Source organism: Numenius arquata, chromosome Z, assembly GCF_964106895.1.
Source record: "Numenius arquata chromosome Z, bNumArq3.hap1.1, whole genome shotgun sequence".
Classification (NCBI taxonomy): Eukaryota; Metazoa; Chordata; class Aves; order Charadriiformes; family Scolopacidae; genus Numenius; species Numenius arquata.
Window position 1 is genome coordinate 47,300,827 of NC_133616.1, and position 26,941 is coordinate 47,327,767.

At 36.2% G+C, this 26,941-nt stretch overlaps 1 protein-coding gene across 1 annotated transcript in view; it reads right to left on the bottom strand.

Annotated features, from left to right (window-relative positions):
* The window catches only part of CNTNAP4 (contactin associated protein family member 4), a 231,613-nt gene that overhangs the window by 51,570 nt on the left and 153,102 nt on the right, over positions 1-26,941 (bottom strand). Inside the window, exons 5-10 of the mRNA XM_074166807.1 lie at positions 19,739-19,942; positions 19,381-19,565; positions 17,251-17,394; positions 14,482-14,743; positions 7,848-7,997; positions 3,327-3,498 (exon numbers count right to left, since the gene is read on the bottom strand). Of these exons, the coding sequence (XP_074022908.1) occupies positions 3,327-3,498; positions 7,848-7,997; positions 14,482-14,743; positions 17,251-17,394; positions 19,381-19,565; positions 19,739-19,942 (1,117 nt within the window). The remainder of the gene's footprint in view (positions 1-3,326; positions 3,499-7,847; positions 7,998-14,481; positions 14,744-17,250; positions 17,395-19,380; positions 19,566-19,738; positions 19,943-26,941) is intronic.

A 26,941-nucleotide genomic window follows, 5' to 3' on the forward strand; every position in this document is an offset into this window, starting at 1 on the left:
TAACATTAAATTTTACATCTTCCCTCTGTTTCAGAAGGTGTAAGATAAAGTAGCCACTAGCCATATCAAAGTGAAGATATAATTGTATTATATGCTGTGACCCTACTCAAAGAAGGATTTAGAACAGTGCTTTCTCTGAAGAAACTAATCTGCTAACGAAAATATTTCTAATACTAGAAAAAATATTTCTAATACTTTATCTGTAAAAGGTAATTTTTGGATTCATCACCATGTCTGCTTAAATCAGAAAAAAACCAGCTGATTAAGCATTTACCACCTATTACTGCTTAATGTGCTTTAACTATGACATCTTATGACCTTTATGACATCTGAAAATGATATATGACTTAAAACCAAGGAAGCAGACTAATAATAATTATAAGCTAATAATCAAAGGAATACACTGATCCAGAACATGAATATACTTTTGATTAAGAAGGAAAAAATTAGAACTTCATATGCCATTTACCTTCTAAATATATTTTTGTGCACTCTCTGCTTATCATGGTTCCAAACTATGGCTAAAAGATAATTTGAAAAGAATAAGTAATTGCTGCAATTTTCACTATTTTTCTTTCTTCATTCTTCAATTTATTTAAAAAAAAAAAAAAAAGAGAAAAAAATATTTGAAAACTATACCAATGCCAGTGCATCTTTTTACATATAAATTGATTTCTTCTGGGTTTTGCACAACACACTGCTGCCAGGACACCACAGGCAATAACTCCTGGTAGGCAATCATATGTTTCTGTGTATGGCTTGATATAATTCTGACAGATTCATCTGGTACTGTCTCCTCAGAGACTAAATGTGCTAACTTTGGACAGCATTGAGAGTCTTGTAAAGTTGTTTTGTCAATAGTTTGTGTATAATTAGAAGTTACTAAACCAATATATATTGATAAAGGAGCTAAGGGAAGAGATATTAAGGATAAATATATGAAGAGAATTATTTGCATGCCCAACAGGTATATGAGCAATATAAAAATATAGAGATATGGTACACAATGAAAAGGCTAAATGAAGGAGCATGAACTGGAAAGGAGCAACGATTAGAAAAAGTCATAATGATTTAAGCATAGGAGGAGGAATTGGAAAGTTTATGGAAATGGGAAAACAGAAAATAGGAAAATGGTAGGGAATGTTTTTTTGTTTAAAAAACACTGTTTGTCCCAGTGAATAAATGAATGATTAACCAACTATCTGTCAATGAGGACTGTAAATCTGATAAAATAGAGAATATTTTATATATGTTAAATACATATATTTACATATACATGTACATATACATATATGAGCTAAAGAATGGACTCAGAATTATTTTTGGTTTATTTACTATTGCATATACATTCAGATCACGATGCAAACAGTAATTTTTATTTGTGTTCATGCACTTTAAATTTGTAAAACTATTACTTTTAGCGGTTCATTGTTTCTACTACAAAAGGCACCAGTAAGTCCAGAATTTGGGTCATGCTTCACTATTTGGAACTGGAGATGCAAAGACTTCCATAAAGACGCCAGGACAAAGAAGTGGTTTGTTTGCCCTCAGCTGTAGGCAGGATATCTACCATAAGGAACACAAAAATGGTGATTAGTTTAGCTTAGGGCAGCCAAAGGCATGTAGAAATCATTGTAGGAAGAAAATATTAGATCTCCTATAATGTGTTTGACTGAAGAATATGCATATCCTTACATTACGTTCCTTAGGCCTGATTCTGTTCCTGATTCTGTCTCTTTATTATGAGCAAAAAAAAAGCAGGCAGTGTAATGGAAGAGAAGTTCAATTCCAGAGTTGAAAAGACAGCAGTGATACAGTGCCTTAGAAACCAACAGGAAGCATCATGAGGTCTATCAGAAAGAAGAGAAAGGAGATGGTGAAAGAAGTTTGAAAGTGAGAAAATGATTCAAAAGGAGTAGGATGAGAGAAAAATAAATAGAAACATAAATTTATGCTGCACCCCAAATGCAAATCCCTAACAAGTTATATGGTAAAGTTTTGACTGAGGCCAAACTCTGTTTTGTCATATGTCTGTTAAACTTATTGCTTACTGTAAAGTCAGGATTAACACAGTAAGGGATAAATTAGCACAAAGAATGATATATATGCAACTGTATATTTTCTCAAAACATGATGGATGTAGAGAGATTAGTGAGAATACATAATGCGACTTAATTGAAAGGATCACATTGTAGGTAGATTTTTTTGCCTTCTTTTGGAGGTTTCTCTCCATAAACTTTTATGAACAATTAGGGAAAGAACCAGTATTATTTTTGTCTTTGATCACAAGGCATTGCGACTATCTTCAAAATAATAACCTGGATAGTCATACACCATGTTATCTCTATGAATGGAAAGCAGGTCACAGAAATATGTCTGTATGACTGAACCTGAAATTGGCTATGGTCTTGAAGCAGATCTGTGCCTATACTGTTTTCCCCTAAGAGAGCAATTTTTAAGTCTTATAATTCAAAGGCCAGATTTTTTTAGATCAAAAGGCAACTTTTGAGGACTAGACATTTAGGGGGTAGGGGACAAGTGTTTACAAGCATATCTTTCCCACACCTGTTCTGTCATTTCAGTACAGCTGTTCAGCTTAGTCCAAGATAACCATTTCTGCATTAGAGCAGACTTTGCACAGATGCTTATGACTGCATTCTCATGAGTCTGCAGCAGAAAACTTATCCTTCCATTGCCTGCTTGTGTGTCTGCTCCCTTTCTTATCAGCAGCCTCTGCCATTCTGCAACACCCCTTTTGACTCATCCTTTGCCTTCTTTACACTGAGCTCCACTAATGTCTTTCTGTCAACCATTTCAGTCTATTTCAGGGAAGGTATACAGTCTTTCCTCCCTGCAGCGGGAGACACTTGAACTAGCTGCTCTGTTTTAGATAGATGCTAATACCATCAATAGCAAGTTATGAGATTAGTTCTGACCATAGCCTAAAGAAGATTGCTGACTCACCATGATGAATACTGTGTTTCTGGATGGACAGAAGATAGGAAACCACAATGACTAGTAAAGAACATAGCATTTCAAAGACTGAATGGGACTACGTGTCACAGGTGGCGATTTGTGTCTGTAGCTTTACTTGAAAAGAATCTAAGATATTTAATGTTTGTCAGAAACATCAGAGAATTTCAACCCCAGTTACTTTAATTTTATTTGCAGTTCATGGAAATCTAATTGCTGTGCTATGTAAAGTACATTTATTCAAGACTTTTGAATTCTTACAAAAGAAATAGCATGCCATGTTGTAAGCGTTCTGTTATCATCAAGACAGTATCAGAAAAAAAAGTTTGAATAAATAAATATTATTTTCTTACCTGTCTATAATGTCACATAGATCTATCTGAAGGCCACTGAAATTGCCAAAAATATTTTGCTGAACTGAGATCATATCCACTCCTTTGTTACCAATGGAAATGAGTCGCATGCATCCTTGAAAGCCACCAAATGAGGTATTACATTCAGAAATGTTTCCACTGCCAGGGCAGCCTGAAAGAAGCATAAAACATGGAGCTGAAAAATATATTTTATTAAAAAGTTTATATATTCCAAAAGTAAATTTTGATAATCTCCAGATGTTGTAAACTTTGTGGGTGGAAGACTTTAGCCAGAAGTTCTTCTGATTAGGCATAGTGGTGCAACTGTAAAGAAATACTTCTGTGCAGTCTTACTGTTTCTAAAGCATATGCAAAAGCATCACTAAAAATTTGGGTAAAGGACAACCCAAGCAGCAGTTCCAAAGCAATGAATGGGATCAAGATGTGAACAGATTGACTGACTGACCTTAGTCACAAAATGTTAAGTTTCAATACAAGGCACTCACAACTGGGACAAGTTTTGAACTACAACCAAAGTATGGTGGTTTTATTTTAAGAATTTAATTTAGGAAGCTCTCCAGAAGATTCTGGCAAGTACCGAAGAAAATTTCTTGCTGCAGGGTCATCAATGACTCACCTAGGATAGATGATCTGTGGGACCTGCTATTTGTAAACAAGGAAGAAATGCTTGAAAATGTGAAGGTCAAGGACAGTCCTGGTTATAGCAATCATGAGGCTGTAGATTTTATGATTCACAGAGAAGAGAGCAAGAAAAAAAGTAGAATTGCAACCCTAGACTTCAGAAGAGCAAGTTTGGTCTGCTCAGGACCTGTTTTGAGGATCCCACTGGAAATTGCCTTGGAGAGCAAAGGAGCTGGATATTTTTCAATAAAAAGCTCTTTGGAGCATAAGAAAAGTCCATAGCAATTAGTTAAGATAGCATGGAAGATGGCATGCAAACATAAGCATGGAGCTCCTGAGTGAGCGCAAACAAACAGAAAGTATACAAAAGGTGGAAGCAGGTATATGCAATTTAGAGGAGAATACATGTCTAGGAATACAGTTAGGAAATCCAGACCTCAGAATTAAAACTATAAAGGAAGATGAAGTGCTACTAAAGGTTTCTATAGGTACAACAGTAGCAAATGGAAGGCTAAGGAGATTATGGGTGCACTACTGCATGGGACAGGGGACCTAATGACAAGGGTATTGGGAAAGAACTTTTTTCTTCAAGCTTCACTGGTAAAACTAATGCTTAGGTTTCCCATGTCCTAACAGAGTATGAAGAAGGGAAGCAGTACACAGGAAACAAGGAGTCCAAGGGGCACTTGAGAGTGCTGCAGGAGCTGGCCAATGTCATTGCAACAATTGCTATTGCTATTGTGAAGCCATTAACATTTTCATCCTCAGAAGGTCTTGGCAATGTCGTGAGCTTCTTGATGACTGGAAAAGGCAAATTTTACACCCATCTTCAAGAAAGTCAAGAAGAGGGGCACAGGAAACTAGAGGTCCATCAACCTTACCACAGTAACTGGCAAGTACATGGGCTAAATCCTCTTAGAAGCCATTTCTAAACACGTGAAAGACAAGAAGGAAACTGGGTAACTTTAACTTCAAGGCTAAATCATGCCTGACCAAGCTTTTTGTTTTCTCTGCTGAGGTGATGGGCGCTGAGAATAAAGGGAGAGCAGTGAGAATTGCATACCTTGACTTTAGCAAAGCCTCTAACAGTTTTCTATAGTCTCCCTATCACCAAATTGATGAGATATGGGTTGGATAAGTGGGCAATTGATGATGGCCAGTGAACAGAGAGTCCTTCGGAGATCAGTACTGGGAGCTATGCTGTTTAATGTCTTAATAATGACCTGGATGGTGGGACAGAGTGCACTTCCAGCAAGCCTGGGGCCAGTGGTCAAATGTTGGAGGACAGGACTGCAACTCAGTGGGACCTGGACAGGCTGGAGAAATAAGCTGAGAGGAATACCATGAAGATCAGTAAGAACAAGTTTAAGGTTTTTAATGTGAGATGGAACTAATGCATGCAACTGTCCAAGCTGGAGGATAACTGCTGGTTCTACAGAGAAAGGCCTGGGGTCCTGTGGCAAATAGGTGGACCATGAGCCAGAAATGTGCCCTTGCAGCACAGAAGGCCAATAGCATTCTGGGCTTTATTATCAAGAACACAGTCAGCAGATCTAGGGAAGTGGTCCTTTCCTCCATGTGGTACTTGTGAGGTCCCATCTGGATTGTTGTAGTTCTGGACTCCTCAGTACAAGAAAGACATTGACATCCAGGACTGAATACAGCAGAGGCCTCCAAGATGGTTGGGGAACTGAATGCACAGGGTTCATGAGGAGAAGATGAGACAGCTGGACCTGTTCAGTGTTAAGATGAGAAGATAAAGCTATCTGATAAGATGATACAGAGAAGAGGCATCCAGCCTTTTTCCAGAAGTGCAAAGGACAAAAGTAAGAAAGGACAAAAGATCAGACATTAGCAACAAGTGGTTTTGCCGTAAGGGTGGTTAATATGAGAACAGTTTGCCCAGAGGAGTTATGAGATTTCCTTCCTTGGAGCTGTTCATGATTTGAGTGGTCACAGCCCTGTACATCCTAATATCATCAGACTCATATAGAACAGAGGATTGGACTAGACAGTGTCTGGATCTCCTACCCAATCTATGAATTCTGTAAGGATCTAATACTGTGGTTCGTCCATTTTGTTACTGATCCTGAAATGCCTTGTTCACTCACTGATTGCCCATTAACTAAACATTGTTAATAAATCAAAAAATTGCTTTGATTCTGATTTGATTTAAACCATGTCCATTCAGCAGTTTTTCCCAGACACAAATGAACACTGCATGGCAAAATATGCCTAAATATTTCTTTCCTTTTGCTTTCTTCCAAAGGGTAATATTGCTTCTGGAATGATGCACAAAGTCTGTTCTTTGATCTTAGTTAAACAATACTGCATTCTGGTTCACAACATTCACAGACCTACTTGTTTCATGATGTTAGGAAGCAGTGACTTTTAAGACACTTCTCTGTTCTACAGAGCTAATGGGTACTTTCTGAAGTCCTGCAAAGACAGCGCAGAGGTTTACTATACAGGAAAATAAAATGACAGTGGAAACTAGCAAATCTATTCAAAGGAGTGTACAACAATACAAACAGTAAAGACATGTTTTTAAGAATTATACAGTAGAAAATTAACTAAAAGTGAAATTAAATAAGTAAATTCCTTATAATTATGGGGCAGATATTAAAGATAGGAAAAAAACCTTTAACGATGAAATTGACACAATGTGCTTATTGCAATATTAAATAATCTCTTTTTGCCCTTATAGTTGCAATGAGTTATTATTCCCAGAACTCAGAAAGGTAGTATATCCTTGATGATAGCAGGACTAGAAATTGTACTGACATAATGCTAAAGTATTTTCATGTTTATTATGCATTTTCCCAGCTAAGGATACACATTTCTTGCATACTTTGTATTCATTAAAACTAAGCACCATGTCCCCAGGACACCTCTCCTGGAAGGCTGATATTCATGTTTTAACAACAAGCATATAGAAACATGGTAAATATTCATACAAACTTAGAAAGAAAGTCAAAATGTGTTGTCTGCATGTTGACAGTGTTATATGACATAAACTTTTAATAAACAATTTTCTAAACTCAGAAACCTTCTACTATTTTCCCCCAAGTTTGTATGACATGCACAAGCTGCTGATTCCAGCTATAAAGCTGAGTGGTTATGAAGTTGTACTTCCAATGTTCTTGGAATTGATTTGCCTCCGCCACCCCCTGAAAGATAAATAGAAATGTCCTTGTACAACTTAATTGAATATGCTGCTTTTTTGAACCGCCCATATCCCTTCTGTGGGAATGCGATGGTGCAAATCATCTAATCAGAGATGTGACACTTGGTGACAGCTAATTGTTGATATTGCTAGGGAAATGAAGGTATCTAAACATAGTTTTTAGGCACAAGTTATATTCTCCAAACATATCACAGTTGTGTCACTGTGGTAAAAAAATAAATCAAAAATTAAGGGTGTATATCATGTAAAGAGGATATTTGAACTACTAAGTAAGCATTTACTTAAAATGAAAACTTGAAGTCATCCCAATGGAAGATTCTCACAAAAAATTGGTTTAGCAACACTGTAAGTGTGCATCAAGAGAGACCTTCGTGTGTCTGTTTGATTGTCAGCTAGTATATAGACTGTATATAGTAAACCAGAAGAGTATGATACCAGAAGATGATGTTCTAAAAAGTGACTAAGGATTTAAGGTGATAATTTATTCTACCCAACGTTATAAAATTTTAAGGAAGCACAAACTCAAAAATATCATAGCAGCACCTGAAAACCAGATCCTTTGGGAGATATCAAAGCTAGGCAAAGAAGACTCAAGGCAAGGCAAATAATTCTCACCATTTGATTAGATATGTCAGGAAAAAATGATGTTTAACTGTGGAATATTGCCAACATAAATAAACAACGTATTTCACCTCCAAAGTAGAAAGCATCTCCTGAATAAATTTGCAGAGGTATGGAGGCATGAGCAGATGACGTTACATCATTGTCCACTATTACACTGATACGATTCCTTTTGGCAGAGAAGGATACAGAATGCCACTGACCATTATTTAATCCAGCACCTGGAAGAAAAATAAAAATCAAAATGAAGTATAAATATCCATTATTTGTTACACTACCTGAATGTTATAGACTTGAAAGGAGGAGAGCCCAGAAGAGCAATCATAGCTCACGTAAAAACTCCAAGTGACAATGAAAGAAAAAACATAATTATTAAAGAACACAAATGTCTTCTGTGAAGACAGAACCTTTGTCATTCCCTTGCTTCACAACTGATGAAGAAAAAATAAAAGTACTCAGTGAATAAGCCTTACTGTTGTAATACTTCTAATTATCAGTAATACATCCATTTAATGTAGAGACTATTAAAATTATCCTCCTAATCTAAGGAGCTTATTATTAAGATATCGTTGTGATGGCTGATATAGTATTTTACACATAATACACATTTTTACTGCACTATTACTAAGGATGTCTTCATCTTTTAAAATCAAAGGGTAGTCATTATATTGTAATCCTGTAAAATAGCAAAATCCTGTAGATGCTAAAAGCTTCAGCAACCACCATATCAATGTCACAAGATTATTTTCTATCAGTTGTCTCTTTTATTGGAAATGTCTGGGAGGTTAACCTCTAACACCAATTTACATTACCTCTGGCTGTGTAGGTGTAAGGTGTCACAAAGAAATAAAACTAAATCCCTGGTTCTGAAAACCACTTACATATATATACTTAAATAAATTTTATATAGGGCAGTACTTAAGCACGTTATGTTTAAGAAATGCTTTAAGTTAATCATGCTCTTGACTGTTCTTCAGAACAGAGGAACTTCTCACAGTGAAGAACAAAGAATACAACCTTTGAATTATGTGAAGCCTTTTCTCAACTGCAGAGTGCCTATAATTTGTGATTTCCCCCTTGAAATTTCATGTATTTATATACTCCTCTCTAGAAGGTTCAAATAGCTAAATTATATCATAACCCAGATCCATATTTTGTTATCTACCACAGTCTAAACACAAGATCAGCATGCAATCAAGAGATAAATCTTAGAATGACATTATAAATTCAGATAAATTATCATATAGAAAATATCTCTATTATATTTAATATAATATTAGTCTTATATGCTTTTTCCTTACTTCAGGCACTATATTTATTAGGGACCACATAACAAGAAACCTTAAATATTGTGCTTTATCCCCAGCCTCAGTGGAACAACATAAAATCCATGGCTAACAGATCTTATATTTGTGTTGCACTTTCTGTAACAATTCACCTTTGTAGTATAATGGCAGAAAACATAGGGCTGCAGTCACTTTTATTCTGATACCATTCTGGCCGTTACTTATTCTGGTTGCAATCTATAAGAAGTGACATTTGAGTTTGCTAACAGGAACTGTACACCTACAGTCAGAGAAAATAATAACCATTAAAGCTATCACTAATTTTCTGGGTAAATAGGTGTATTTTCTACCCCATATTCATATTTATGGAGATAGATTTCTTACTAAAATAAAAATTGGAAACCGCAATTCCACACAATATAAAATGGTATGAATATTATTCCATGTTGCTACCAGAAGGTCACCTGTAGAAGGATAACAAGGTTATCCTTTGGATTTTTGTCTTTTGGTAACAAGGATTTATGTAGCCCTACAGGCAGTGTGGAGAGAGTGACTAGAGTTTCCCTATATTTTCAAGATGTCCAACTGCTGAAGAAGTCCCTTTGTACTAGTGACAGTCAATATAACTTACAGCAGAATTCAAGCTAGTGTACTTCATGTTAGGGCTGGGCTAACATGCTGGGCTATCGAGCTGAGGATCAAGAAAATGCGTGAAATTATTTTGGCTCTGGTTGTGTTTTGGCTAAATAATATGATGTGTAACAGACATTTGAAAAACAGTAGATAATTAGAAAAATGTCATTACTGCCTTGCAATGGGCAATTTATGCATGGGCATAAATGAGTCACACTGTATAATGAAGTTTCTAGATTTAACGAGTACTATTATAAATCTCTCCTATTTTTTTAGTACTATTTGTGGCAAGAACTCATCAAATATATCAAAAGGTTTTACTAACTTCAAACAAAAATCAACAAAGAATCACAAACAGATAAAGCATCCTTAGTTTTTTTTATACCACTGTGAACTTCAGTGAACTATATTCTTTCATCAAAGAGATAATAGGTATGCTAAAACAAATATGAATAATGTATTTTTTAAAACACAGAAAATTAAGTCCTATAAAGGTTTTTTCTCAATTTCCAGTAAAATAATTACTTTTCTTCTATATATTATTGTAGAATTATCCTTCAAGAAGAAATAATAATATCCTTCAATAAGAAATAAAGAATATAATATATATAGTCTCTAATACCACTTGTCACACTGTGTTTTTAAGATTAGCCATTTCAGGAAACGATTCTTAAAAATGGAATTATTTCCCTACTTAATTATTTCCCTCTTATTCTACCGTCCATCCCCAGCTACCAAAGGCTCCAGCTTCTTTCACCTCATCTCCAAGATTAAGCAAGGAGTTACCCTATTTGTGGAGGTACTTCAAGTGAATGAAGATTTCCTCAACCACATCTCTGCAATATGCTATATTTTCCTTTAGTAATCATAGAAACAGAGAATCAGAGAATAGTTTGGGCTGGAAAGGACCTTTAAAGATCATCTAGTCCTATCTCCCTGCCACGTGCAGAGGTATTTTACTAGGCCAGGTTTCTCAAAACCTCATACAACCTGACCTTGAACACTTCCAGGGGTGGGACATGTAAATCTAACCTCTTTCAGTTTAAACCATTACCCCTTGACCTGACACTGGAAAAAAATTTCTCTCCATCCTTTTTATAAGCCCACTTTTAAGTATTGAAAGCCTGCGATAAGGTTTTCCCAGAGCCTTCTCTTCTCCAAACTGAACTACCCCAACTCTCTCAGCCTTTCTTCATAGGAGAGCTGTTCCAGCCCTCTGACCATGTTTATGTCCCTCCTCCACACCAGCTCAGACATGTTCATGTCTGTCTTTTGCTGGGAACCCCAGAGCTGAATGCTGTACTCCAGGTAGGGTCTCACCAGAGCAGAGTAGATGGACAGAATCTCCTCCCTTGATCTGCTGGCCACACTTCTTTTGATGCAGCTCAGGGTACAATTTGCTTTCTGGGCTGCAAACACACATTGACAGCTCATATGCAATTTTTATGTTCACCAGTATACCCAAGTCCTCTGCAGGATTGCTAAATCCATTCATCCCCCAGCCTGTATTGGTATTGGGGATTGCAATGACTGGGCATGATCAGAGATACTAAATGATGTTCATCTCAAGTTAAGACTTCCCAAAAGTCCCATTCATTAAGTCTGGGGACTGAGGAATCTCATTATGGAAGCACAAGACATTTGTGAGAAAACAGCTCATTCTAGCCCTCGAATTGAGAACCTTGATTAAATTCACAGTTGCTCATGCGAAGCCACAAAGTGGTACACCATATCAATGGTGGAGGCCAATGACTGCTGACATTTCCATTCCATCTGAAAATTATATTGTCTGGTGCTCTACTAGGAGTGTTAAAAATACTTTACCAGAAAAAAAAGTGAGGAAAAAATAACAATTACACTTTTAGTGCATAATAAGATACCTATTAAACAAGATATAATTTCACTTTCATTAGTAGTACTTCCATAATTTTAATATCTAAGTACTAAAGAAACAGTCTGTGGGAGGTCCTGCAGAACAATGCCTTCCAAACTCAGGAACACGCATATAAAAAGAAAATATATATAGCTTATTAGCAGATCAATGGGAAACACACAAAAAAAAAAAAAAAAAAAAAACAACCAAAAACTAGTTTAGAGAAGGTAGTTTCTAGATTAATCTGAATATAAACACCAAATGAAATTATTATTAACATCACTTAACTAAAAGCTGTATAGAAATTAAAAGCTGCATAGACAGGGTCATATGAAGAAACCGAATAAAAATATCTCAAACATTTATACATGTTGTAATTTAATTTGGTCTCATCATTCAGCACAAATTAACTTTGTCTTAATTTCTTTTTTTTTAATCTATGTTATTTCATTGTGAATATTTGATGAACAGCTTGCAAAAGAGGCTACCAAGGAAAGATATTAAGCAACCATTATATAAAAGAAGGATATGGCTTATTATAGCATAATCACTCATGAATTAACATGCTACTCTCATTTTCCTATGGTCAAATAAACCTTTAAAAAACACATGATAATGAATTTCAGAACTATACACAAAGAATTATGGTCTGATTTAATTATCAAATATCATGTGTGTGTGTGTGAAATTCAGGTCATAAACCCTTGCCTGTAGGGGAACAAACCTGTCCAGCCATCCGTAATTTAATTACTCAGTCTCCAAATGCAGACTTGAATTGTCTCAGTGAGTATAACAAATAAACACATCAAAAATTCAAGAAGTTCCCCATGAGGTTTTGTTAGATAAAGTTTTTCTCAGAAGAGAATAAGATGTTTTTGCAGTAGTTTCTGTCTTCACAAAGGCAAACAATTCCTCCTTATTCCTCCTATGCTTAACATAGCATGAGAACATTAAATTTTGTTTCAGCATAGAGTGTCAAAATTTATTTTGGTGTATTTCAGCTAATATGGTATGCATTGTGTTGCAACTTTGAAACTGAATAAAATGCTCTGTACACAATTTTACAGCTGTTAATAAGTACCACCACCTTCAGCTGGTCTCTTAAAATGACATTGCATGGCAATAGCTTCTTTAACATACATCACCTAATTGAACTGCAATTGAAATAGCTCCTAAAAAGCCAAATTTATCACTCTTAACTGCATAACACTGACATTCTTACTAAGGACTTGACACTTTCAAATGGCGAGCCTAGGGAAACCTCTTGTCATTAAAATGGTACTCTTTGTGCATCAGTTACTTTAGATTATAACTAATACCAGGGTTGATCCTACTGTCACCCATGGAAACAGGATCAAAGTATTTACGTAAATTTCAACATTATACATGGTCACTACTAACTTACAGTCTTTTCTTGAATTAAAATAATCAATTGTTTAAAATTTTACTTTTAATCATTATAAACTTGTAGAAACATAATAAGCTTCAGAATTATGTTTAAATTTTTCTTTTTTCTTTTTCTTTTTTTTTCACCTCAAAGGAATTTCCATTTTGTATCAGGAACTGCAGTAAGGAATTAATCTAAAAGAAATACAGGCACAGAACTGAGATTAAGAAGGTCTCATCTTCAAATCCTGTGGCTGTTTCTTTGCACTTCTTGGCTCTGCTTTGCTCTCTCTGTCTGCCTTACACTGACAAGCACACGATTCATGAACATTTTAGATAAGTGATTCTAACTTTGAATTTGTACCAATCACATTTTTTTTGGTGAAAACTTCTCCCTCTTTTACACAACTTTTTTTAATTCTATGGAGTTCAAAAAAGATTGGGGGGGAGGATTAATGTCTATGATAATTATTTTATTATTTATTTTTTATTTTTATTTCAGTAACTGCTTAATTTACTTACTATATTTATTATTGCTCAAAATAAACTAGCACTAAACAACATCATGGAGGTCTATATTCTGGCTTGAAAACTCCCTTGAAAGATGCTTTTGGTTTCATTCCTATCACTCCAATGAATATAATCTATGCAAGATTAAATTCTTCATATATTCAAACTCTTGTTTTCTAAGTACCAATGCAAAATGTAGTTTTTCTATTTGTTATCCACCTGTTTTTTCAGTTTACACATTACATTACTGGAACTAACTTGGCTTTTTTTTCACATCTTTTCCCTGCTTTATGAATATAAAATATATGATTGTATACAGTTCAAAAAAAAATCTAGGATTAACATGTTTTGGATACCATCATTATGTTTTCTACCAAATTACCCTTTGCTTCTGTGTTATATTCCTCCAGCTAGAGATCTCGCATTGTCTTCTTTTGTCCATCCAGAAACCACTCCAATCCCAACCTCATTTCCTCTTCTTCATATATTCTTTGGAATTCCATTTATTTACGTAATCTCTCTAGTCCTGTTTTTTCTTTCTGAGAACTCATTCTGAAATGACCATTTAATCCTTCTACAAGAAGGGGGTAAAATTCAATTTGTTTCCATAAAAGAGGCAGCTGTGATGCATGGAGAGTCAGAGCATAGTCTACTACTGACTATAATTTTTTTCATTTTTTTATTTTGTTTTTAAATTTAGACTCAGACTTGCCCCAGCTGTCTGGAACACAACCTGGTATTGGGCTTCCACTGTCCAAACTTAATGGGCAGCTCTATAATTGAGACATCTAGAAAAGAAAAAACATAATATTTATAATAATGTATAACTTTACAGAAAAATTAGTTACTTCATGCCTTGTGAAGGGACTGAGAAACAGTGAAAAACATCTTAATGTCTTAGCTTGACGGAGTAAGAAATTAACTTGTTTACACTTCACAACTGAACAAGTTGCTTAGATTTCTAAAATTTCACAGATTATACACATGAGCTTTACATACTGTATTTATTTCTGTTACCTGCAGTGATGTCATTCAGTACTTTTCCTGGTCTATGAAGACTGATTTTAACTTTCCCATCACTCAGATATAAGAGGAAACAATCTGAAGCCTGGTGTAGTTTACTAGATAATAGAAGTCCCTCTTTGTTCCAGGTGCGAAACTGGAAACTGATGAATATTTCATCTTGCCCTGATGTGCCTGGCAGTGCCAGGTAACTACTGGAGCTCAGAAATGTAACAGGAACCACAGGTGGCTCTAAACACGAGAAGGACATATTGCCCTAGAAATAAATGAAACAAACATGGCATTAGAAACATTCAGGGAAAAACAGTCACAAAACCTTCTGTATGGAAACTACAGTTTCAACACATTGTTCATAGAACCCAGTATTTGTAATGCTGTGTTAGTCTACAAATCAAGTATAAATACTAACATCATCGGTTTGAGAGATGTTTACCTAATTGTTTGACCAGAACAGACATATCTGCCTGAGCAGAGTGGCAAGTGAATGAGATAAGATCCTAAACTACATGGGTGATTTAATGGTACTGCAGGAGTTAGACAGACCTGCTTTGTTTCTATTATGGCTCACACTTGACATTAAGGACTTCACAAATTTCTGAATGTCAGATAAAATGCCACTGGATACAAACTTTGCATTCACAGGTCAAAACACTTGTACACAGAGAAAAATGTTGAGCTTGGATACCGATTGTTTGATTGTTTAAGGAAGTGATAAATTTGAGAAAAAAAACATTTTGCCAGACCAAAGAGCAATCTTTCCAAACAGTGCAACCAGAGATGTGCACTGACCTCAATATTTGTATTTCTGACAAATAGTCAGAGAAAATTCCACATACAAACTCTTGCTACTTCCAAATGTGAAACACATACTTCATTAATCAGAAACGTGTTTGCAAACGGGCCCATATGGACCAGATAATGAGTTGTGTTTAGGCACCTAGCCTTTATTTTGTGCCTGGTTGCTTCTGGAATCACTGGTTCTTAAGTGTCTAAATAAACTTCCCAATAAGTTTATTGACAAACTTTGAGCTCTACCTGCATCTGTGGTTGTACTGAGTGATATAGGTAAGAAGACTGGAATGGCAATAATGCACTTTTTGCATCTGATGTCAGTATTAGTTAATACTTTATGAATCTTGACACTGATATACTGTGCACTTTGATCTAATGACTTGCTGGCACCATTTGAACTATAACTAATTAGTTCTGCACAGTTGATTACTAAAAAATTGATGTCTAGAATTTAAATTATATTTAACTTCTGTTCAACACAAATAGATTTTAAACTTTTGAGCATACATAAAATTTTGACCTTACAGTAAAAACGTTAAAAAAACAATTTAAGAAAAACACTAGCCTCTAGCATGGCGAGATATTAAACTTCATCTGTTATCATTTTCTTCAGGGAAAATGTATAAATAAAGAAAACCTTTGTCTTATGAACTCAGCTGTAGAGAAATGAATAGTCAACTGAACTGACTCATAGTGAAAAGGCAGTCATCAGATTAATAAACCTTGTTAACCACTAAAAGCTTTCCATCTCCAGATTCCTCCTCCATTTTATCTGGACAGATGCCTGATACTGAATCAGACCAGCAAAGTGGTTGTTTAAAAAGGATTCTATAATAACATAGATGCTTTCTGGTTCATTTACATTATGAAACATCTTCTAAATAGTTTTGAAAGTAGCATAACAGTTTAAATCATTTAAGATTAAGATAATGCAATTTCCTATGACAATAATTTCATAGTTTCCCTTTCACTAGTCCACACAGAGTCTCCTATAACTGCCCTCTCCCCAACATCCATCATCATCACAGACAGGATATTGCACAATGGTATCAGCTTAGTTAATTCTAGAATATTTCTAATGAGCTTCACATAAGAAGAGAAGCCTGTCATCCATTTTTTCTGGAAGAGAGAACCAAATCTGATTGTTTATATGCTAAGCTGAAATACTAATTAAAAGATTTGGAGCTTAAAAACTTTTCATATTTTGTTAATTATTTTGAACTGATTGTTTCCATCATATTTCTGTATTTCCTGTTGTTAAATAAATAAATACTGCAAATTGAGATAGCTCTTATACAACTGGAAAGAAAACAAAGGGCTTAGTAAAATTTATAGGAAACCTTCTGTAACACAGAAGAAAGTTCATGTGTTATTCGAACTGTTGCTCTAAATGGTAGGGGTTTAGTTCATACAGCTTGGCCATATCACAATAAATGCTTTAAACCCACCAACCTAAACTACAGCTCTTCAGACGGAGGGCAGTATAAATTGACAAACAGAACTTATCTATCAAATTTATAATACTCTGGAGAAAACAGAACGGCTCAGTGTCCTCAGCAACACGAGGCTTTTAAATTGTACTGCTGATGTCCTTACTAGTCAGGTATGGAAGTCAAAGCCAGAGCTTTGATGACTTCAGATACAACTTATTTTATTCACTGGCTTTTGTATGTGCACAGCAGTGAGATACCACATAACAGTGAGGTATCACACGCATCTAAATATCATCTAAAGAGCTGAAGAATAAAATGCATCTTGCACTGTATACTAGATGAGTTTGTACAGCAGCAGATATAGAAGAACAGCCCAATACAAAATAGCAGCCCGATTAGGTGATTCCCTGATTTTTCTTTCATTAAAAATCATTGATTTTACTTGAACTGTATGTTAACAGTTACATATGAAAGTGGATGTGGTTATCTACTTTTCTCTATTTACTTATTTATTCTTTCTTAGCTATAAATCTCTTACCACAACGTAGATCTGAGACTTATGCCTCCTGGCCAGGTCAATAATATTCACTCCATTATAATAAATATTTTCAAAACACCCATGAAAGTTCCTGCGTGACAATGTCCCTGATTTTCCAGGCACTGGGATCCCTCCAAAGCTGAGCTTAGAAAGAGAAGATAAATCAATGATACTATTAAGTAATTTTCTAAGGAAAGAAGTTGTCAATAGTGTAAGAGCAGAAGTCAAAGACTGGTCAATAATGAACCTGCTACTCCTTGGCTATTTTCTCGTATGATATCTATGTATTAACAGAACAGGCTAACAAAAAGTGGGCTATATCAAGTTATATGTATGTGTTAAAATGTTTGTTCTGAAATGTTGCCTATTTTTTTTTTTTTTCCTTCTGAGGACGCCTGTTAACAGCTGCCTAGAATAGAGTCTTATCAGTTTTCAGGGTCCATTACAGCTGCAAAACCAAGGAGATGAAGGACAAGGCCCAGTACGCACAGACCATGCTAGACAGTGAGAAAAGGAAGAGAATTTTATAATACATTCTTTAGGAAATTTGAGACTGACTTCTCCACTGTGTGCAAATCATAATTACTGTAATAGAGGACAACAGTGCATAAAATTAAATTGTTCTAGGGAAGATTCATAACAAAGGAAATGAGATACATTTTCCTTCCCAAATTCTTAGGCTGGGTAGTTCCTTAATGTGATACTGTAGGTTTACTTGGGTGCAGAAAGAGATTGGAAGATTTAATAAAAATAAAAATCCATCAGGACCTATTAAATTCAAGAATATCACTCTGTCTTAATAAGTCCCCGAGGCAGAAACAGTTTGAAAGTAGTAGTTTATTTTAGAAAAACATTGCCACAAGTGTGACCTGAGTTATGGTCTATGTTTCCACTTTTGGGCACAATCAGAAACAAGATGCCAGTTTAAATGAACTTTTGAACTCACTCATTTCAAAGCTTTTCTAGTTGATATTGTAGAAAAGATTAGTTCGAGATATTTATCTTTTATTTTTGAAATTTCACTTATTTAAAATCATTTTATGGAAAAAAAAATCATGCTTCACTAAGTTCTTAAATTGCGAAATTTTTATAGTCAGATATGTGCCTCATACTTTTTTGGAAGTTTTCAGGCTTTTTTCAAGCTTTTGCTTTCCTTCCAACTTTGTATTGGTAACACATACTTCAAACTTCAGTATGTGGATAAGAGGAAAAATTAATTTGCAATACTGACTGATTTAACAAAATAATTCTATATACCAGTCAGTTGAAGTTAACTCTTTTTTTTTTTCATTTTTCTTTTTTCCTTTTTCCCTTTCTTTTTTTTTTTAATTGGAATGATCCTACAAGCCTTGGCATTGTGGCTTATATTCAGAAATCTTAAGCAGAATCATAACTTTAATCTTGTGAGTTATAGTTTTGAAAAGGGATAATTCAGACACAGAACAACATGAATTCTTACCTTAAACCACTTAAAAACTCAAATCAGTAGAATAAAGTAATTTAGATCTGCTGGTTCCAGACACTCTGCTCTACCACTCATTGTCTCATCCAACAAACAGGACAGATGCAAACATAAAGCAGCCAGTCATCACATTACAACTGTGAAATAGTGCTATTTTTAACCATAGGTGGGAAACTGACACAGCAAATTACATCCACTCATTTTTATGTATCTACCATTTGTGTAAGCAAGATTTTTTTCATAGTACATTTCATAGTACATCTCCTTTCCATAGTACAAGGAATTTAAGACTCAATCTAAACATTTCTAAAATTGTTTTATGCTGATTTATCGTAATTTTCATCAAACCATAAAATAACTGAGCTGGGGTTCATTCCTTATGTTTACATACTGTTTATCACATTTGCAGCACTACTGAAACAAAAATACTAAAATAATGAATTCTGAGATCCAAAAGATGGTCTTCTGAAATTTTTGAGCTGCAAGTCTAGTGGAGCATTAGCAACCTAAGAACAATCTCTTTTTCTTTGTTTCATTCCTTTAGGAGACAGAAAAACCCTAAAGTCTGAAGCACTACAAACTTCTTTAAGTTCTGTCTCCTTTGTTTGTTTCACTGCATTTACATAGCAAGGTCAATAAGTGTAATAAAGGAAAGGTAATTTTCACACCTCATAATCAAGGTCCAAATAACTGAATTCTCCTTTTGCATGAAAATGATGAGTCTGTTTATCCACTGTAAAGTTTACTTGATTGTTAAAGTGTTCAATGAGAACAGAATGCCAGTGTTGATCATCCAAAAGGCTGCCCAGAGTAATATTAATTTGGGCATTAGAAGGATGAGTTTTAGTATCACCTTGAAAGAAGAAAAATAAAAACTATTAATTCCATATAAAAATATAATTATCCAAATATACACTGCTAGTTTATCATAATCTACACATTAAAACTCCCGTCACAAATTAAAATATTTATTAGAAAAATAATACCTAATAATTGTTTTAGATATTATGAGACTTTAGCTGTTACCTAAATTAATGAGTAGGGACAGCTTTCCTTTAATTAATTTCAGGGTGATGTGGTCTCCATTTTGTCCTTTTCTGTGGAGGAGAATTCCATCACTTTGCATTGTCTTAAACTTCAGAGAAATCACATCTTTCAGAACACTCATGAGTTTTTGATTAAATGTGTAAATTAGACAACTTTTCCCATCAAAGCCAACCACCTCGGACCCTAGAAGTAAAGAAATGAAAGATAATGTATAATGCTGTGTCTAAAAGAAACATTTGTGTGTTATTTCAATACGATATGAAGTCCTACCACTAACATCCCTAGATTCACCTGTGCCACGTAAAGTGCAACTCATTTCTGCTTTTCCTGTTCTTCCCCAAATGTTAAGACTGTCCTGTTTTAATGATGATGCTATCATTAGATAACAAAGCAAGCTGAGCAGAGATTTGGCTTTTATTCCAATCTGGTACTAATCTCACGTGCTGAAAGGTGTTCCTTACCTTGGAGCCATGAAGTACTTTGACCATTTCTGTTCTAACTTATTCTGACATGTGTCTTACTTATTCAGACATGTGGTTGAGTAGAGGGAAAGGGTAACTTCCCTTGGCCTGCTGGCAACACTCTTCCTAAAACAGCCCAGGATGCTGTTGGTCTTCTCTGTTGCAAGGGTATGTTGCCAACATACCAGGTCAACCTGGTTTCTACCAGAATTCTCATGTCTTTTTCTTCAAAGCCACCACCAGCCCCCCAGTGTGTGCTGGTAAAATCTTGCTGGGATTATTCCTCCACAGGTACAAGACTTTGCACTTCCGTTGGTTGAACACCATGAGATTCCTGTCAGCCCATTTCCTCAGCCTGTTCTGGGTCCCGCTAAATGACATTAAAACCCTCTGGTGTGTCAATCAGTCCTATTATTTGCTACAAACTTGCTGAACGTACACTCTGCCTCATCGTCCAGGTCATTAATGAAGATGTTAAACAGCATTGAAATTAATTTCAACCCATATCATACACCACAAATGAATGGACTCATCTTCGTGCCTCTGATCCCAACTCCTTCATCCAGGCAGTTCAGTCTGTTTTCAGTCCACTTCATTGTCCACCTAAATAGTTGTCTATGAGGACGTTATGGGAGACAGCATCAAAATTCTTGCTAAACTCAAGATAACCAAACCCAAACACTCCCTTTCACTCACCAAGCTAGTTATATCACTGTAGACGGGTATTAGTTTGGTCAGGTATGCTTTCTCCTTTATGAGTCCATGCTGACTATTTATAATAATCTCCTCAACTTCAAGTGTTTGTTTCTAGGATTCTTGGTTCCTTCACCTTCCCAGGAACTGAAATGGGATTGACCAGTTTATATTTCCTCAGGTACTCTTTCTTGCATTTGTTGAAGATAGGAGTGGCATTTTCTCTCTTCCTGTCTTTAGGAACATCTCCCAGTTCTCTGCCCCTTTCAAAGATAAACAAATGTGGCCTCAGAATGACTGTAGCCAGTCCCCTCAGCGCTATGGGTACATCCCAATAGGTCTATGGACTTAGATATGTTCAACTTGTTCAAATGTTACATAGCATCATCCTCCTTCCACTGAGGGTGTCCCTTGCTCTCATCTTTCCTGTGGGCCTCAGAGACCTGACATTCCTGAAGGCAAGTCTTACCAGCAAAGATCAAAGTGAAGACGGCATTGAGTACCTTGGTCTTATCTACCTCTTTTGCCCACAGTTCCCCTGTCTCACTCAGCAGTAAGCCTGGATTTTCCTACGATCTTCCTTTTTCTGCAGATATACTTATGGAAGCCCTTCTTGTTGTCTTCCATGACTTTTATCAGTTCCAAATCCAGGTGGTTTGGTTTTCCTGACCGCATCCCTGCATGCTCAGGTAATGTTTCTGAATTCCTCCTGGGTAATCTGACCTTGTTTCCATGTCTTGTACACTTCCTTTTTATTCCTGGGCTCAGTTAGGAACTTCTGACTCATCCATGCAGACCTCCTGCTACTTTTGCTTAATTTCCTGCTCATCAGGATAGACCTTTCTTGAGCTTGGAGGAAATGATCCTTGAAAATCAACCAGTTCCCTGGATCCCTCTTGCCTTCAGGACCACCTCCCATGTTACTCTTCCAATCAGGTCCCTGACCATGAAAAAGCCTTCTCTCCTGAAGGCCAGGGCTGTGATCCTGCTCTTTGTTCTCTTGTCTCAGGATCTTGAACATCACAGTCTTATGGTTGTTGCAGCCTAGGCTGTCCCAGATTTCACATCCACCATCAGTTTTTTCCTTGTTTGTAAGTATAAGGGACAGTAAAGTGTGTCATCTTGTCAGCTCCTTGATCACCTTTGTTGGGAAGTTATCATCAAAGAATTCTAGAAAACTGGATTTCTTATGCCCTGCTATATTGTCCCACCAGTGGATATCAGGGTGATTAAAGTCTGCAATAAGTACAAAGGTCTATGAACCTAAGTCTTCTTCCAGCTGTCTGAAGAAGGTCTCATCCATTTCTCCCATATCAGGCAGTCTGTAGCAGACATCCAGCACAATGTCAGTACCTTTGGTCTGTCCTCTAATCCTATATCTAATCCTGGATCCTATAGGATCCTCTATATCCTATAATCTCTGAGCTGTCTCATCATCTGTCCCCAGGCAGAGCTCCATGCAACCCTGCTGCTTGCTCACATAAATGTTAACAGCTTTCCCTCATAGTCCTGGCTAGTCCTCTCTAAACAGCCTGTATCCATTTGTGGCATCACCCAAGTCATGTGAGCTGTTCCACCATGTCTCTATGGTCACGATAAGATCATAGTATTTCGAACACATGAAGATCTCCATTTCTTTTGTGTTCCCCATGTTGTGTACTTCCCATGTTGTGTCCCACACAGGCACTGCAAAAAGGCATCAACGTGTTGATCTCTCAAAAAAAGTGTGAGAACTTCCCCCATTTTGTTGCTCTCAGAGCAGCATTTCCCCATTTTTGTATTTGCACAGCCTGTAGGAAAAGATGTTTTTGCCTCCATTCAGATGGATTCTGTGTCTTCCTAGCAACTCTTGATCCTGAAAGAGTGTCCTAAGGTGGTTAAATCTGAATAATTGTTGCTGTGCAACAAGTTGTTGATCCAAAGGATCCACCCCGTCCTCCTCAAGCACTTTTGTCAGCAGGAACAAGGAAAACACCATCGGAGACCCTATGCCCTATGCCATGTAGTCATTCTTAATACACATCAGGTGTCCCCCGGCAGTACTGTTGGTGCCCACACGGAAAAGCAGCAGAAGGGGAGACACTAAAGGTTGGACAAGCCTCAACAGTCTGTCCACACCTCAACAATCTGTCCACAATGTCCAGGATCCAAGTCCCTAGCAAGTAGCAAACCTCCCTAGAAAGCAGGTGAGAGAAGGAGATAGGGGGGCCTCCAACACCTGCAATGGGCAGAGTTGGGGACACACCTCAAGGGACATGTTCATACAATAGAGTCATACATACAGTAGTTCAGGCTGGAAGGGACTTTTTAGAGTCCATCTAGTTCCAATGCCCCTGCCATGGTCAGAGAGATCTTTCACTAGATCAGATTGCTCAAAGCCCCATACAACCTGATCTCAAACACATCCAGTGAAGGGGCATCCACAAGTTCTCTGGGGACCTATTTCTCCATCTTTATTATAAGCCCTTTTTAAGTATTGAAAGGCCACAACAAGGCCTCCCTAAAGCCTTTTCTTTTCCAGGCTGAACGACCTGAACTGTCTCTGACTTTCTTCACATAGGAGAGTTGTTTGAGCCCTCTGATTATTTTCATGGCTCTCCTCTGGACCCATTCGACCAAGTCCATGTTTTAATTCTGTTTTCCTTTCTGGAAAAAAGGAAGGGAAGGGAAGGGAAGGGAAGGGAAGGGAAGGGAAGGGAAGGGAAGGGAAGGGAAGGGAAGGGAAGGGAAGGGAAGGGAAGGGAAGGGAAGGGAAGGGAAGGGAAGGGAAGGGAAGGGAAGGGAAGGGAAGGGAAGGGAAGGGAAGGGAAGGGAAGGGAAGGGAAGGGAAGGGAAGGGAAGGGAAGGGAAGGGAAGGGAAGGGAAGGGAAGGGAAGGGAAGGGAAGGGAAGGGAAGGGAAATCAACTGATTTTATCCCAATAATATAAAATATTATCTGTCAAAATCAGTATAGATTAAACAACACACACACAAAGGAACTGCTAACACTATAAAAAGCTCACAGAGTATGCACAGTTCATGAGTAAAGAAGAAAATGGTAATTATCCTTGAAAGATACATTTGTGAGATAAATGAAGATGTAAAGGTTACGTATAAAATATGAAGTAATTTTTCAACTGGCTGATCGACTTCTTGCAAGTTAACATAAACCCATTTTCTATTTACTAAATTTTTAAATTTCATTAAAAATATTTCTCCACATTGTTGGCATGGAAATGATCTAAATTCAAATCAACTTTAGTACTTAATGTCAGTCATTTATATTGCATTTTCAAAAACTCTTATCAACTGAATGCAGCTATGTTTTTTAATATAGTTTGATGATTATCTTCACATATTGATAAAGTACTTCTTACCTATGAAGAATTAACTTACCAAATGTAGAATGAATAAATACAGCATTTTACTTAAACATGAATCCTAGGTTAACTATTTTACTTCATTAGGTCATTGAATGAATGTTGACAGTAAAAGCATTAATCAATGTTAAATTTAAATAATGAATTTGAATTTTAATAGCTTCAATAAAAATTTCAATAATAGAGCTTGTACGTTGTTATGTATCTATCAAACAAGCTAAGTAGATATATTCTTAGTAAGTACTGATAAGAGCAGTTTTTTTGATTGAGAACATACTGCAGTTATTAGTTATTGACACAAGAATATAAACAACATTTAGCACTGCTTTCCAAAATCCCTTTCATTATTCTGCAGCACTAGCTCCTAAGAAGCAAAATCTACTCTGTACAAATTTGGAAAATAAATAAATCGAACCTTCCCTCCACCACCATACATGAATGAAGATTGTGAAAGGGCTGCAGACATTAATCAAAGTTCTTATAACATTCCTCACACATGTTTTGTCTTCACCATCTATGCACTACCCCTAGAAATAAATTGAAAGAGTTGTAAGAGATGAAGCCTGGGCATCCTACTGGGTTATCAGGATAGAAAGAATGAGTCCAAATACCCACAGTGCCATAATATTGTCCTCATTCATATTTAGCAACTACTGTCAGCTTCTAATAGTCCATAGACTTGAACATCAGTCTCCATGGGTTTTCTCTACTCTACTGTTATAAATGAGAAAAACAAAAAAAGGTTGATTTGCTTTGTGAACACTCATATTTCATTTTCACAAATTACAATGGGTGTTTCTCAAAATAATGTATTCTATATCCTTAGTATAATGTGAAAATATATTTGGAACAGATGAAATGTCTCTGAAAAACTGGAAATTCTGGAAACATCATAGGATCAAGAGTTCTAGTGATCCTGAGCAAAAGTTTTAGTTGCAATATCTTTGAAAAACAATTAGATGTTTGTTGATCTTTAAATTAATTGATATTAATATTAATGCCCTATGAGGAAAAAACTTAAAATAATGCAAACAGTTTAGCATTTTTAATTGTTTTTTAATATACTTAGTCCTGGCGGTTTGTATTAAAATGAGAAATCTGCTCTCTGGCCTTTTCTGATTCTGGGGAAAGCAATGTGTAAAAGTTCACAGTGTTCAGAAAAGTTAGGTAAATGAGATCATATGTATTTCTTTAAAGAAAGCTTTGGCGGTGAGTGGGGGGAGGGAGGAGGAGGGTGGGATTGCATAGTACGATTGCTCATAATCAACCACATTTAAAATTAAGTTTTTTACAATCACGTTCACATTAAGCCCTACAAAGTGCATTATTGCAGTATGAAGAGCATGGGAAGTCCTTTCTTTGACTGATGTAACTGTGCCATCAATTTTATGCATTCCGGCCAGAGATAGAATGCTCAAAAAGAGCGTTAATATGTTAGAAGACTCTGGAAGAGGGTTTGCATATCACAGTATCTGCAGGACTTGTTGTTCGGTGCTGCATCCAACGATGTTTTTATGTACAGCATGCATTTAGTTCCCAGTTATCTTTCTCCTACAATTTATGCAATTGTCATTTTCACATTTAAACCCATCTTTCTGTCTGTCATATGAAAAAGCCTTTTTTACTTTTTTCTCTATTTTTAGACTACTGATTTTCAGAGGATGGGGTGAAAAAACGTGTTGCAGTGGAGAAAAGAGTAAGCCAAAGAGACTTCTAATTTCTCTTTTTTTAGTGCCAGATGATATCTTAAACTGAGCTCTGTTTCATGTGACTTAATTGTCACAATCTGTCTTTTCAGGAACAAGACACAGGAAATGCCTGTGGAGATTCATCTTGCACACACTAAGTAGGGAGAACTCAGGCAGAGGCTGAGAGAGATCTTGTAGTGGGGTTTTTTGGCAGCAGAGTATTTGTTGTGTAGTCATGGTACAAGCAGATTTCATCAGTCCACATGACGCCAAGTAGTTCACCTGAAGATAGAAAACATCTTTCTTTCTTTCTTACACAAAAAAGACCGTAGAATAGGAGTAAGAAAACTGAGGAACATGACAGATGTAGCAGAGTGAAGAAGAAGAAGAAGAACTAAAGACAAAGAATACAGGGGAACTCTTTCAATGTTTCATATAAGTCCATAACTGACTAGATTTATTTAGGCTTTCTGTTTCATAAGTTCAAAGAGGCAAAAATGGAAGGACTTGTTCTGGATGCATGCTTTGCAAACCTATAAAATGTAACAGTCCTTGGTCTAAAAATGTTATAGTTAAAAAAGGAGTTCTGTGTAAAAAAAAAAAAAAAAGGAAACAAAACTCATAATAACCTGTCCTACAGACATCTATCATGGACCTTACCAAACCTTTTTGAGATGGTAATTAAAAGGGAAACATTAGTGCTGAGGATACTAGGCTAAGTTATTCAGTGCAGATATTTGGCTGGAAGACAACAGAGCAGCAAATTGAAAGCAGATGCCAGCAGTTGTCCTGTATTACTTCAATAAGATAAAAATGGCTTCTTTTGGATGTAACAGACATGCATTTTGAGGTACCACTTTCTGGAATGGTAAGATCAACTCTATTTGTTCTTGTGGTTTTAGTTGTGTGATTTGCAACAAATAAGATTGAAGGAAGAAATTACTGCATTTGCACCTGAATAGAGAACAGTCCACATACAC